Source organism: Tachysurus vachellii, chromosome 15 (assembly GCF_030014155.1).
Source record: "Tachysurus vachellii isolate PV-2020 chromosome 15, HZAU_Pvac_v1, whole genome shotgun sequence".
Classification (NCBI taxonomy): domain Eukaryota; kingdom Metazoa; phylum Chordata; class Actinopteri; order Siluriformes; family Bagridae; genus Tachysurus; species Tachysurus vachellii.
In genome coordinates this window covers 15,851,095-15,866,599 of record NC_083474.1, presented here as the reverse complement: position 1 = coordinate 15,866,599, position 15,505 = coordinate 15,851,095, and the positions used below count along the sequence as shown (strand labels likewise).

The window sequence follows — 15,505 nt, the reverse complement described above, 5'->3', positions numbered from 1 at the left end:
TTATAAAATTTTTCTTACACAAATGGGAAAAAATTTCGTTGCATTGGCTGATAAATCAAGTACAACTCTGGTTTAATATTTCACTCCTTTGTTGATAATTACCCTACCACTACAGGTGATGTTGAACAAATCACACATTACACTGATCAGGAAATAGCTAAACTTGAATAGGGACCATAGTGGTTTATAGTATGATTTCTGGTAAATTCAAGCAAATTACTGTGCGTTTCTGCTTGACCGCAGAAGTTTAGTGCCTTTTTTTGCAGTCCATGTAACAACAGCCTGTGCTCAGATCTTATCACTTTGTATGCCATTTAACTTCCTGCAGAGATTTAGAATTAGTGTCTGTATGTATTGACTTTATACCACATTTGTGATGGGAATAGTAGTGTGCATCTTCTTGTGAGCTGCCTTTATCTTTGACTAAATGCACTGGAATATCATTTATATTCTCAACTGATCTTGGAAAATGATCGCTATCATTGAAAAGATTTTCTGCATCCTTGTATTTAATTATTCACGCTATCTTTGTAGTCTATACAGAAGACGTCACAGCAAGGTTGATTAACATTTCCAGGATGATACTTGCTTTGGAATGTTTACTCCTAGACTGTTAATTAATGCATCTGAATTTAAATATTTTTAATTCAGTGGAAGTGTGTGAGCGAGACCTAAAGTAAATACTTATAGGATTACAAAATGGGATCTATGGTATAGGGTGCAACAGCCTGAACACAATACATACAAACACACTGTGCTGTTCTTGTGTTAAGTAGCTTTGTGCTGTTGTGTTGTTCTAAAAGTTCAAATTCTACCTGGACCAGTTAAACAGGTCTGACCTGGAGGGGAGGGTGAGTGATGATTAGGCGAGTAGGTGAAATAGGAATAACATCAAGTCAGAAAGAGAACAGCACAGAATGATTACAGACTTCAGGGATTGTGAATTGAGATGAAGGTGAACAGAGTAACTAACCTGGATTGCATGTTGTTTGAGCCAGGCAAGCTTTGACCAGATCTGAGGATCGAAGCCTCTTGAGGTAAGAATAAAGGCTTACTAGTATCTCTCTGAATCACTTTTGCACTCAGTAACTCTGACTAATTCACTTACTCTGTTGATATCTGAGCTGTTTAGATCCGTCATCATCCAGTAAAGGCGCTATTTATATACGCCTGCTTTCTTTTATTTTATTTCCAAAGGTCAATTTGGAACTGTAAACCATTTTAAAGTAGTGTAAGAGCATTATAAACTCATCTTGGCACCAGCTAGAGACAAAGTAACATTAAATTCGATGCAATACAGTAGGTTGAGATACAGTATGTGGTTTGGATCTTGGATTCAACCACTTGGGTTGTGCATCTTGATTAAACACGTATGCCGTGTAACACACATTCTGTAGGCTACTCACAGGTAGATAACATACATGCACCAGGAAACAAAGTCACATTGGACCCTTTATCTCATTAAGTTTTATTCAGCATTATTTCCTTACAGTCTATTCATCACGATTATGGCTGCTCAGATTTCATGTTCATGCCTTGTGCAGTGTGTTTTGAGGCCAGATAATGTTACTAAATGACAATACAAATCTTATAATCTTCATAAATTTCTTGTATATTAAAACATTTTATAAAAGCTTATAAAACAAATGCTCCTGTTTTAAATTCTACTAAAAACAGTACTAATGTTTTAATGCAGTTTAAAAAAAAAGATTTTTATAAATAATCTCAAATAAGAAATCTCAATTTTTTTTTTAGAGCATTAGTATGTGCAGATCTGCAATACATATAAAAAGTGCATTATAAATGATCTTTGTACAAGAACGCAAATATAAAGCAGGCTCTGGTTTTGACTTGGAATAAAAACGTTCTTACATGCTTTTTAAAACAAGAACACACTATACATTTGTGTGCTTTCCTGGTTCCCAGAAATTGACCTGATAATGTTTTATGCACAGGTTATATATCTCAACAAAGAGGGAACTGTAGGCTTTGCTTGTATGATTTTTAGTTATTTATATTGTACTGTACGCATTCAAATTGCTCATGAATTGTTCCTTTTTTCATGGGACGGTTTTTGCGAATAACAACTCTAGGAATGAAGTGTATTTTTTCCCTTAATAATAATTCATCATAAGTTTAAACACTTTTTAAATATAACATTCTAACGAATCTAAAACACAGCTTGAATTGTCTGTTTGTATCTGGCTCATGCATGTAAGGGTAACAGAAGGTTAGTTATTCCTAAGTGGTCGTTTTTTGGTCATTGTTTACAGCCAATACATTTTCTAACATTTATGATGGTGGCTGGAATGTCCCCGCTGAATGTCAATACTTACAGTCATTTTTCATGTAATATGATGCAACACACCTATTATACTTTAAACACTGTCAGAAATAAAGGTGCTATGCTTCATTTTAATTGGTACAAAATAGAAAAAGAAATAACCATGCTTTGTGTTGGTTTGGTTTCTAAGACATCAGTATTGTTATATTTTAATGCAAGTCTATAGTCCAAGCCAAAAAGCTTCTGCTGGTTTAAACACAAAACTGAATCTATGCACTGCATATTCACTTCACAGTGCTATAACAGCTAATAAACAAACCATTTCTATGGTACAAATAAATGTAAATTGTTTTATTTTGGTATTGTTCATATGGGTTAATTTCACTGAGGTCTGTAAAGCTAGATACTTTCTTTACTAATGCATCTACTAAAGGTACAAAAGGTGTCGTGATCGTATCACCCCAGTGACTAGCATTTGTCACTGTCTTTTTTTCTATATACATGCTTGCAAATATTAGACCTTCACTTTAGAGTCATGTTACCAATGACAGTATTTGTATGTATTATGAATTTTTGACAACATATCACTTTTTTTGTTCCTATAGGGCGGCTGCGTCCCTGAGTATTTTACTCTTCCATTCTAAACCTCTGTAGTTCTGTGACATGACTGACGACCAAGCAAGTGGAGCAGGAGACCAGCAGAAGCTCAAACAAAACACAAAACCTCAGTATGACCAGAAAGACAGTAACCAACAGAAGGCAACAGAGAAGCCAGAAAAATGTGAAGTACCCCGTCAGCGGAGTCATAGCAGTGACTCGGAACGACGGGGAAGACGGAGGGAGCGAGCACAGGAACATGGGAGTAAGAGGGAGCGTGGTAGGAGTGAAGAATCCAGACGTGGCTCGAAGAGAAGCAACAGTGGCAGAGGCATTAAAAAATATCACCAGGACAACCTAGAGGAAACAGAATGTCCCATCTGCTTCTGCAGCTATGACAATGTCTTTAAGACTCCTAAGTTGCTCGCTTGTGGCCACACATTTTGCCTGGAGTGTCTGGCCCGCATCAACGTCTTGTCTACTGAGATCAAGAAGCTATCGTGCCCTGTGTGCCGGGAGCTGACAGAAATCCGTCATGGCCGAGACTTGCCACAACTCGGCAACAACGAGAACATTTTCCGCAAGCTTCCTCCACAGATGCAGCAGGCACAGTCTGTGCGCTTTGAACGCAGTAAAGGCAAACTGGTCATCAAGAACAGTCATCTAACAAACTGCTTCAGGAAGAAGAGCACAGTTCTGCCAGTTAGGACCATAGAGGAAGGTCTCGCATCGAATACAGCTGTAAACGTGGGCAGACCTCCGAGCAGAGTGAGAGGTCGCGTGAGAAGGTTGTTCCGGTCCAATAATTGCTACTACACTGTTGTGGTCTCCATCATTGTGGTCGCGGTGGCTCTAGTAATTGTTGGAATTTTGACCTTTGTGGTGATGCCTAATGTGATTCTTGGAAGGAGACCTTCACAGGGCAATGACAACGACAACATGACTCAAGGGTAGTGGGATCATCCTTTTGTATCAGTGGCCTAATACAGAAAGCCATGATGCACTGCATAATGTAGACCTTTTGTGAAGAACCGTCTGTTGTATCTAAATAGAAATGTTCACTATATAAGTGCTATAAATATACACTATGTAACTATTATTATAGTTACTAAAGTGAAAAAACTATGAAAACCCTGTGTCCCTCCAACCTGTCTTAAGTTTCACACAGTATACATGACTGAGGTGTAGCTGTACATTTACATGTCTTAACTTTCTTGTTGCCGATTATGACAATGTGCTTTTATTTTCTGTCCCCTGTTCATAGATGTCACTGCAGAGCATTCAGGAACAAACCTAAATTTATTGTATCGTTAATCTTTCAGAGTATTTTCAGCAATGTTACAAGGAAGTGTTGGCACTGCTGGGGGAAAAAATGGAAATGCTGTTGGATATAAAATAATAATTTAAAGCAAAATTGTGTACATTAAAAACACTTGTCTTTTGGTCCTTCAGTACCAGAACTAATCATAACCTCTGACTGAATATGTGCTCTGTCGCCAAGGCATAATGGCCGCCAATGACTCTACTAGAAGTTAACAATCAGATGATGCAGAATGTCTCCTAAAGCTGTTATTTAGGACATCCCACAGGTCCTGAAGATCAAGTAACAGCAATCTGATCTTTGACGTCTATTAAACCCTAGCCAGGACAGCATGTTAACCACCACATCTTTACTTTTAGTGACATTTATGTATGGCCTTTTTCAGCCTAAGTACTAAATTATGATTAAGCATTAGCTCACTTGGAGGTCCCTCATCACACATGCCTCATAAACATCTCTCTTATGAATGGGGAATGCAATGTTTTCTGTAATAGTACACACTCTGTAACTAACATTTATACAGGTTAGCTTAGACATACAGTATAAGTTAGATCTGTTAATAGCAACTGGAATAAAATAAACCAAATATATGTTCGGTTTCCAAAATGAGATGAAGTCCAGCACTGGGTCTTAATTTTTATTAAGATATATATAAAACATGTGACTTGACCAGGCAGCAACCAAGAAATTCATACATACTGACTGACTGACAAGATCTTTTAATAAGGGAGCATTTGTGGACATTTGGTGTATATGTTACTTCAGTCAAGGCGTTTCAGAATGAGTATATTTCGAGTGTGTGAGACTGTTTACAAGGTTACACACCTATACCTTTATCTTTAACCATTTACTGGGTGGATGTGTTTGCCCTTTTCCTTCAAAACTGCTTTTCAAAAAAAAAAGGTGAGGGCATTTCTTAACCTGATCTTTGACATTATTATTAAACAAATACCAAACAAGTGTTTGAGTCCAATTCTTTGACCATTAATGTAAATTCAGGGTATTGAGATTTTTATTTATTTATTTATTTTTTTATTTTATAATGGCCAATATGGAGAAGGGAAACCATCTGGGGTAAATTTTCCCATCTGTTGTTCTGATGAAGTTATAGCAATTACTGAAGATAAATACTTTAGTAAACATTTGCCAATTAAAAAAAATTCTCATTTTGGCTGTAAAGGATTCTTATGTCTGTGTAATGACGAAATCATTTATAAACTGTTCTCCTTGATTCTTCATACTTGTAATTTGCTGATTCAACACAAACACAACGATAATGTGAAAATGCTGTATTAACATAAGTGATAACACACATCAACATATACTATACGACTAAAGGTTTTTGCATCCTTGATCATTACACCCATATGTGGTTCTTCCCAAGACATTTGCCACAAAGTTAGAAGCACACAATTGTATTGTATGCTGCAGCATTAAGTTCCCTTTACTGGAAATAAGGAGCCCAAACCTGTTCCAGCATGACAATGATCCTGAACACAAAACCTGGTTTATAAAGACATGCTGTACCATGTTTGGAGTGGAAGAAATTGAATGTCCTGCACAGAGCCATGGCCTCAACCCCACTGAACACCTTTGGGATGAACGAGATGCTAACTGGACCCCAGACCTCCTCACCCAACACCACTAATGCTCATGCAGATAAATGATCACAGTTTAATAAATCTGGTATAATGATTGCATATGCTTATAGTTTATAAATCCTGCAGATTGCCTTCAGTGATGTTTCTGTGCCTGTGCCAAGAAGGTAAAAAACACAGGTATAAAACAGTTGTTTAGAATAACATAGTATGACCTAATATATAGTATAGATATAAGATATATACTTATAAAGTTAATAAAATTGTTAATGGGCCGAGAACTCGAGACGTTCTGGTTTAGTGCAGGTCAACATAGACACTGAGGCCCAAGGATTCTAGTTGAGGTGGTGAATCACGTAGTTTGGAGGAACTGAAACAAAATACAAAATATTACTAATACCAATGATATAGCCAAATATTTTATTAACAGTCAAGTTAAAAAATATCTCAACAACATGCACCATTGTATTTCAAGAGATCAGTTGTCGCCCACGTGCCACGTGTGAGTTATAAACAAAATAGAATGGATCGAAAGAATCAACAGAATGGATCAAAAGAATCAACACCTCTAGTTCAGTCCACTGCTGTACATAGAATTTTCTAAGTAAGTGGATAATGATTTGGATTATGGATTATGGATTTGTGTATTGCTAGCTGGTGTGTATGATTTCATGACTTGTAGCTTTAAAAAAAAGGTTCTTGGATCAACTGACCAGTCAAAAATGCTTAATTTAAGAACAAGTATAAGGTTTCAATTTATTTTTTATCTTGGTCTTTGTGGCTTTATGGACTTTTGTTCTGAAATTCTAGGAAGAAGTCTATTAAAGGTGTTTACAACTTTTTTTTACACATGACACGCGCATACAATCGGGTTAGGTGGAAGTGGGCGGGACTTCCTGCATGTACTTTAAAATCAGGAAGTAAACCAACTGGTACGTGAAGCGAGAATCTGGTCTGATGTATTAAAAACTAAAAAACAAAAACAAAAACAAACCAAAACAAACAAACAGAAACTACTGAAGCAGTAACTAAGGAACGTTGCCCCACGACATCTTTTAAAAATTCAGTTTACTTCTCATTTATTATCCGGACCTTCAGTGAGAAATGGAGAAAAATAAGAGTCGACTCTTTTCATCAGGTAAGTGAATGTGTTTATATATCAGGTTATATATCAGGTTATAGGTTATACATCAGGTTATATATCAGGTTATAATACATTAGGATATATATCAGGTTATATATCAGGTTATATATCAGGTTATATATCAGGTTATACATCAGGTTATACATCAGGTTATATATCAGGTTATAGGTTATACATCAGGTTATATATCAGGTTATAATACATTAGGATATATATATACACATCAGGTTATACATCAGGTTATATATCAGGTTATATATCAGGTTATACATCAGGTTATATATCAGGTTTTAATACATTAGGATATATACATCAGGTTATACATCAGGTTATACATCAGGTTATAATACATTAGGATATATATACACATCAGGTTATACATCAGGTTATACATCAGGTTATATATCAGGTTATACATCAGGTTATATATCAGGTTATACATCAGGTTATACATCAGGTTATACATCAGGTTATACATCAGGTTATATATCAGGTTATAGGTTATATATCAGGTTATAGGTTATACATCAGGTTATATATCAGGTTATAATACATTAGGATATATATATACACATCAGGTTATACATCAGGTTATACATCAGGTTATATATCAGGTTATACATCAGGTTATATATCAGGTTATATATCAGGTTATATATCAGGTTATACATTAGGTTATACATCAGGTTATAGGTTATACATCAGGTTATATATCAGGTTATAATACATTAGGATATATATACACATCAGGTTATATATCAGGTTATACATTAGGTTATATATCAGGTTATATATCAGGTTATATATCAGGTTATACATTAGGTTATACATCAGGTTATAGGTTATACATCAGGTTATATATCAGGTTATAATACATTAGGATATATATACACATCAGGTTATATATCAGGTTATACATTAGGTTATATATCAGGTTATATATCAGGTTATACATTAGGTTATACATCAGGTTATAGGTTATACATCAGGTTATATATCAGGTTATAATACATTAGGATATATATACACATCAGGTTATACATCAGGTTATACATCAGGTTATACATCAGGTTATACATCAGGTTATACATCAGGTTATACATCAGGTTATACATCAGGTTATATATCAGGTTATACATCAGGTTATATATCAGGTTATACATTAGGTTATACATCAGGTTATAGGTTATACATCAGGTTATATATCAGGTTATAATACATTAGGATATATATACACATCAGGTTATATATCAGGTTATACATTAGGTTATATATCAGGTTATATATCAGGTTATATATCAGGTTATACATTAGGTTATACATCAGGTTATAGGTTATACATCAGGTTATATATCAGGTTATAATACATTAGGATATATATACACATCAGGTTATACATCAGGTTATATATCAGGTTATACATTAGGTTATATATCAGGTTATATATCAGGTTATACATCAGGTTATATATTAGGTTATACATCAGGTTATATATCAGGTTATACATCAGGTTATACATCAGGTTATACATCAGGTTTTAATACATTAGGATATATACATCAGGTTATACATCAGGTTATACATCAGGTTATAATACATTAGGATATATATACATCAGGTTATACATCAGGTTATACATCAGGTTATAATACATTAGGATATATATACATCAGGTTATACATCAGGTTATAGATTAGGTTATATATCAGGTTATAGGTTATACATCAGGTTATATATCAGGTTATAATACATTAGGATATATATACACATCAGGTTATATATCAGGTTATATATCAGGTTATATATTAGGTTATATATTAGGTTATACATTAGGTTATATATCAGGTTATACATTAGGTTATATATCAGGTTATATATCAGGTTATAGGTTATACATCAGGTTATATATCAGGTTATAATACATTAGGATATATATACATCAGGTTATATATCAGGTTATATATCAGGTTATATATTAGGTTATATATTAGGTTATACATTAGGTTATATATCAGGTTATACATTAGGTTATATATCAGGTTATATATCAGGTTATACAGTACTGTGCAAAAGTTCCAGGCAGGTGTGAAAAAATGCTGTAAACAAAGAATACTTTCAGAAATATAAATAATGAGTGTTTATTTCTGTCAATTTACAAAATGCAAAGTGAGCAAACAAAAGAAAAATCTAAATCAAATCAATATTCGATGTTACTACCTTTTGTCTTCAAACCAGCATCGATTCTTATTGGTACACTTGCACAGTCAGGGATTGTGTAGGCTTATAATCAGGTGTATGATCAACCAATTATACCAAACAGGTGCTAATGATCATCAAGGTCACACGTAGGTTGAAAGCCAGTCATGAACTGAAACAGAAACAGCTGTGTAGGAGGCTTAAAACTGGGTGAGGAACAGCCAAACTCTGCTACCGAGGTGAGGTTGTGAAAGACAGTTTCATATCATGGCAAGATTGAGCACAGCAACAAGACACAAGGTTGTTATACTGCAACAAGAGATTCCCAGACAAAGATTTCAAAGCAGACTGGGGTTTCAAGATGTGCTGTTCAAGCTCTTTTGAAGAAGCACAAAGAAACGGGCAACGTCGAGATCATAGACGCAGTGGTCGACCAAGGAAACTTAGTGTAGCAGATGAAAGACACATCAAGCTTATTACCCTTTCGAAATCGGAAGATGTCCAGCAGTGCTCAGAACTGGTAGGAACCAGTGGGACCCAGGTACACCCATCTACTGTCTGGAGAAGTCTGGCCAGAAGTGGTCTTCATAGAAGAGTTTCAGCCAAAAAGCCATACCTCTGACGTGGGAACAAGGCCAAGCGACTCCAGTATGCACGAAAACATAGGAACTCGGGTGCAGAAAAATGGCAGCAGGTGCTCTGGACTGATGAGTCAAAGTTTTAAATATTTGGCTGTAACAGAATGCAGTTTGTTTGTCGAAGTGCTGGAGAGCGATACAATAATGAGTGTCTGCAGGCAACAGTGAAGCATGGTGGAGGTTCCTTGAACATTTGGGGCTGCATTTCTGCAAATTGAGTTGGAGATTTGGTCAGGATTAATGGTGTTCTCAATGCTGAGAAATACAGGCAGATACTTATCCATCATGCAATACCATCAGGGAGGCGTATGATTGGCCCCAAATTTGTTCTGCAGCAGGACAACGACCCCAAACATACAGCCAAAGTCATTAAGAACTATCTTCAGTGTAAAGAAGAACTGGAAGTGATGGCATGGCCCATCATCATTGAGTGTGTCTGGGATTACATGAAGAGACAGAAGGATGTGAGAAAGCCTACATCCACAGAAAATCTGTGGTTAGTTCTCCAAGATGTTTGGAACAACCTACCAGCCAAGTTCTTTCAAAAACTGTGAGCAAGTGTACCTAGAAGAATTGCTGCTGTTTTGAAGGAAAAGGGTGGTCACACCAAATATTGATTTGATTTAGATTTCTCTTTTGTTTATTCACTGCATTTTGTTCATTTATGAAAATAAATGTTTAACACTTCCATTTTTGAAAGCATTCTTTGTTTACAGCATTTTTTCACACCTGCCTGAAACTTTTGCACAGTACTGTATATCAGGTTATACATTAGGTTACATATTAGGTTATATATCAGGTTTTATAGCAGGTTATATATTAGGATATACATTAGGTTATATATCAGAATATATATTAGGTTATATATCAGGACATATACATTAGGTTATACAATAGGTTAGATATTCAGATATACATTAGGTTATACAGCAGGTTATATATCAGGATATATATTAGGATATATATTAGGTTATATATCAGGTTATACATTAGGTTATATATTAGGTTATACATTATGTTATACATTAGGTTATACATTAGGTTATACATTAAGATATACATTAGGTTATACATTAGATTATACATCAGGTTATATATCAGGTTATACATTAGAATATATATTAGGTTATATATTAGGTTATACATTTGCGTTCATGTTAAGGCATGTGAGCGATGATGATAAACAGACACTGATTATCACTTTATTAACAGAAAAGGTAGAGATTTGTTTATGGTATAAGTATGTTAAAGCTTGGTGATAGCTACAGGTTATAGAGTATTGATTTTTTTATTGACATTCTGAAAAAACAAAAACAACAACTTGATCGGAAACAATACACTGGTTCTTCTCATTATAAACGTATAGACCTTCCGTTTATTCAAACAAAGTAGCTTTCAGAGAGTAGTTTTTCTATGTCTTTAGAAATAAATAAAGATAAATAAAGAAGATAAAGAAAATAACTTGTCTAGCAGCTTGTCATGTGTGTGCTTAATGTTATAAAAGTACTAATGGAAAATGTTTCTGTGCATTGGGTATCGTCAATACTACTACTACGTCTGTTGATATTAGTAATAATATTGATAAGGCATACTTAATTAGGTTTTAATAACACATTGTTTCCTTCTTACAGTCTCCTCTGAGTCCTTGGAGTTTGGCTTGGAATTCACTGGGTCACCAAAGCACCACTGACCCTATTTAAGAACAGTGAACATGCACTTCTTTACCTTCCACCTTAATTACAGCCTCATTTCTGTTGACATCTGTCAGACATTTTACCCATTCTCATAGCCAAGGATATAAATATATTTATGTATACATTATATTCCACTTCCTGCCTTATGCTTTGCTTGGTGAGAAGTTGTACCTCCCCGATACCCTGTTTACCATAACATACACTTCTGCTGTCCCGACACCCAAAGCTCAACTTTAACCATGTTCCGCAAGAAAGGTTACGTAATTATCTGTGGTGCTGTTTTCTTTGTTGCTTGGAATGCCGTTCTTTTATTTTTTTTCTTGGGACGGTTTCCTGGATACGAAGGAGGCGAGTCTATTTCGGAAAAAGATCTGCAAAAGGGTGACATTGTGGAGAAATTACTTCAGTTAATCAGTTCATTTGAAACAGAACTTGAGTCCCAGAATAAAATCCTTCTCCAGATCCAGAGCCATAAGTCACTTTGGGAAGAACTTCCCAAAAAAAAAAACCACACAGCTTTCAGGAATATATTAGGGAACAGAAGTAATTTCACAAATGTGAGCAGTAAATTCCTGCCATCCCGTGTGGTTATTCCCATCTTAGTCATGGCGTGTAACCGAGTGACAGTGAGACGTTGCTTAGACAAACTCCTCGAGTACCGGCCATCGGCTGAACTCTTCCCCATCATTGTGAGCCAGGACTGTGGACACACGGAGACCGCCAATGTGATCGCCGCATACGGCAGTAAACTGACTCACATTAAGCAGCCTGATTTGTCAGAGATCTCAGTGCCAGCAGGACATAATAAGTTCCAGGGTTACTACAAAATCTCAAGACATTACCGTTGGGCTTTAAACCAGGTGTTCAACACTTTCTCATACTCTGCTGTCATCATTGTGGAAGATGATTTGGAGGTATACTTTCTCTTGTTTAACATCAAATCTATAAGCATAAAAGCTGTTATTTAACAACCCATTATTTAACGTGCATAAGATTGATTGCATCTGAGTACAGTGTAAGATGATGCAATGTGCAATTGAAGGCACATTAGAATCATAGATATTTTTATATGATCAAAGATTCAATAAAACAATACTTTACTTAAGAATTATTCCCAAAATAAAAGTATTATGTATAAAACTGAAATTCAGAAGCTTAAGAAATAAATTGATTAATTAAATCCATGAATACATTTCTGATTGGACAAACCAAATTTAATTTCTGTTGTTACTTATACTCCCTCCCGCTGTGCTTTTACAAACGTGTTACACATCATCGGTCATTTACGTCAAAAAAGCTGTTTAGATACAGCAAAGAAAATAACATTCTTTAACTCACATAAAGAAAGAATTACCTTTAATGTAACCTGCCTTAAATCATACATTACCTGTCACAGCTTGGACAAAGCTACTCATGGAAGGGTTGCTTTTTTCTACTACTTAATATAATAGTAGAGATATTACCTATGAAATAACACTTTTATTAGGCAGGGGCAAGAAAAGTGTTCAGACATATGTATGTATATATATATATATATTTAAAATTCTTTGTCTGTCTGTGTCTCAGGTGCAGCATTGTACACTTTGTACATTTTCTAAAATCAGCTACTTAAGGTAGCTTCACTCAGAGAGAATTGCTTATTTTGCAGGAACTACGGTCTCTGTAACAAGCAGTTGTTTACACAGTAACCAGAACACTGCTAACTCAGAATAAGGCACTGGGCTACCTTGAGGCTATTTTAACAAATGACTCTTTTACAACTACTTGCTATAGAGTTTATACCTTCTGTCCAGCCAAAATGTCAGACCAATCTGAAGTACAGGCTACACAAGACTACTTTAGTATGAGTATTTTAGATGCTGGTGGTCTCCTGGAGTTTTTACACAAAATGGTGCGAAGAAACATAGAACAGTGGGCAAAAACATCTTGATTATGAAAATGATTTGGTTTGATAATATGACTAATACCTCATCTCTGATTGGTCCCTGATCAACCAATCATAATGAACATATGACATCAAAAAGTTATTATTTGATATTCCAAGCAATTCTTGACCTGAATGTGGGTTATTTGCCTCTTTTTAATATTTACTATAGAATATTTTTAGGGACATTGTCAGTGTTTTATCTGCATACCTGACGCAGGTACTGCTGTTTGTTTAACCTTGATATAGTCTGATTTTATTGGACAGCTGTTATATCATCTGGGCTCTGGTGGTGAAATAAATTGGTCAGATTTGTCTTTCAGAATGCTGTCTTCAGTTTGCTTTGTATCTGATCAGGTTCTTCTCATTCTCTCTTTCAGGTGGCCCCAGACTTCTTTGAGTACTTTAAAGGCCTTTACCCTATACTGAAATATGACCCAACTCTGTGGTGTGTGTCTGCCTGGAATGACAACGGCAGGGAAGGATACGTAGATCCTACGAAATCAAGCCTCTTGTACAGGACAGACTTCTTCCCAGGGCTCGGGTGGATGCTGCTGAAGGAAGTCTGGGATGAACTTGAACCAAAATGGCCAGCCTCGTTTTGGGATGACTGGATGCGGCATCCCGATCAGCGCAAAGACCGGTCATGTATCCGTCCGGAAATCTCTAGAACTTTGACGTTTGGTCGTAAGGGTGTGAGTTTGGGTCAGTTCTATGACAAGTATCTCCGCTTTATTAAACTCAACACCGAATTTGTGCCTTTTACAAATATAGATTTGTCTTATTTGGAGCAGAAGAAATATGATGAAGCTTTTGAAAAGGAGGTTTACAATGCTCCTATGGTAACAGTGGAAGAACTGGACAATGGGAAGCTATCTGGAAAAGGCCCGTTTCGGCTGCAGTATTCCAGCTCGCAGAGTTTTAAAATACTTGCACAAAAGTTTGGACTCATGGATGACTTGAAGTCTGGAGTGCCACGAGATGGGTATCGAGGTGTTGTCAGCTTCTTTTCACAAGGAAAGCGGCTCTATATAGCGCCACCTGTTGGTTGGAAAAAATATAATCCAAGCTGGAGTTGAGATGGAAAAACAACTATGTAGTCAATACAATGGAATTACTGTAAAACTGTTCCAAAGTGATTTGTCATGGTGCAAATGTGTTTAGCATCCATGCATAAATAAGTTGGATTTATCTGGCTTATATTTGGAAATTCACTGTGCAGATTATAACAGAGAAGCTTCAAGCATAAACTTAAGCAACAGTTTGGAAATGCAAAGGCTAAAAATGACACAAGACCAAAGAGTATATCGTAGAGTAGTTCATTTCCATATCTCAGGTCAATGTTAACATTTGTTAATGAAGAGAGACAAATATATATCTTCATTGTTGTGTAGATTGATTGATTGGAGTCACACCAAGTTGCCATTAAATGTGATTTATAATGATTTATTTTTTTTTAAATATGACAGATAATCATCAGACATGACAGAGGCTTGATGCAAATATTTGTTCTTCTCCAGTCACTTTGCAGTCTGAAATCTCTTTAAAGTGCCTTCAAACTTTGATAGCTTTGTTTAAATTATTATATGTGAAATGATTATGTCTAAGTGGTGGTGGATGTTATGTGTTGTTTTTGGTAAAAGATGTGGCTTTTAAATCTATATTTGTTGGAGAACATCAAATGGTTGCTTTGATCACAGTCTTTGCAAATTTTGGGGTTTAATATGTGAATATGTGGGGGAAAATAAAGCAAACATTTATCATATTGTAACTGACAGCCTCTGTGTATCATTAATAGGTTTAGCCTAAAACTGCTTGTGTGTGTCAACACACTCGGCCAATAACCTTGATTCTGATTCTGATTCTGAAGTAAATAACTCCTACAGAAAATAACTCCTATTTCATGTTATTATTCATAAAAATACCTTCACAAAGAAATCTGTTTCTTTTTTCACCTGATGTAGAAAAAAAAATTAAACTGAAGCTGGATCTTAACTACAAAATGAACAGAAATTGAAACTATGTTTATGAAAGCACAAAGTTTAATGCACTGCAACAACAGGACATGGAGAAGTTTTCCTGTACAGAGCAAGAAGAACCAAAACCTCT

At 35.5% G+C, this 15,505-nt stretch overlaps 2 protein-coding genes across 2 annotated transcripts; both read left to right on the top strand.

The window, feature by feature from the left end:
* The first annotated feature begins 677 nt into the window (after positions 1-677).
* On the top strand, positions 678-5,161 carry rnf183 (ring finger protein 183). The gene is made up of 2 exons (XM_060888977.1): positions 678-1,037; positions 2,890-5,161. The coding sequence occupies exon 2, from the start codon at positions 2,948-2,950 to the stop codon at positions 3,833-3,835; it is 888 nt and encodes a 295-aa protein (XP_060744960.1). The 5' UTR covers positions 678-1,037; positions 2,890-2,947; the 3' UTR covers positions 3,836-5,161.
* Positions 5,162-6,690: 1,529 nt separating this feature from the next.
* mgat1a (alpha-1,3-mannosyl-glycoprotein 2-beta-N-acetylglucosaminyltransferase a) lies at positions 6,691-15,167 on the top strand. The gene is made up of 3 exons (XM_060888369.1): positions 6,691-6,938; positions 11,410-12,386; positions 13,777-15,167. Exons 2-3 carry the CDS (start codon positions 11,712-11,714, stop codon positions 14,473-14,475), a joined length of 1,374 nt encoding a protein of 457 aa, XP_060744352.1. The 5' UTR covers positions 6,691-6,938; positions 11,410-11,711; the 3' UTR covers positions 14,476-15,167.
* Positions 15,168-15,505: the final 338 nt, after the last annotated feature.

Excerpts from the sequence above, each read along its gene's own strand:
- rnf183 (XM_060888977.1), top strand. The coding sequence starts at position 2,948 with ATGACTGACGACCAAGCAAGTGGAGCAGGAGACCAGCAGAAGCTCAAA.
- mgat1a (XM_060888369.1), top strand. The coding sequence starts at position 11,712 with ATGTTCCGCAAGAAAGGTTACGTAATTATCTGTGGTGCTGTTTTCTTT. Across the intron at positions 12,387-13,776 it reads TTGTGGAAGATGATTTGGAG|GTGGCCCCAGACTTCTTTGA; the intron begins GTATACTTTCTC and ends TCTCTCTTTCAG.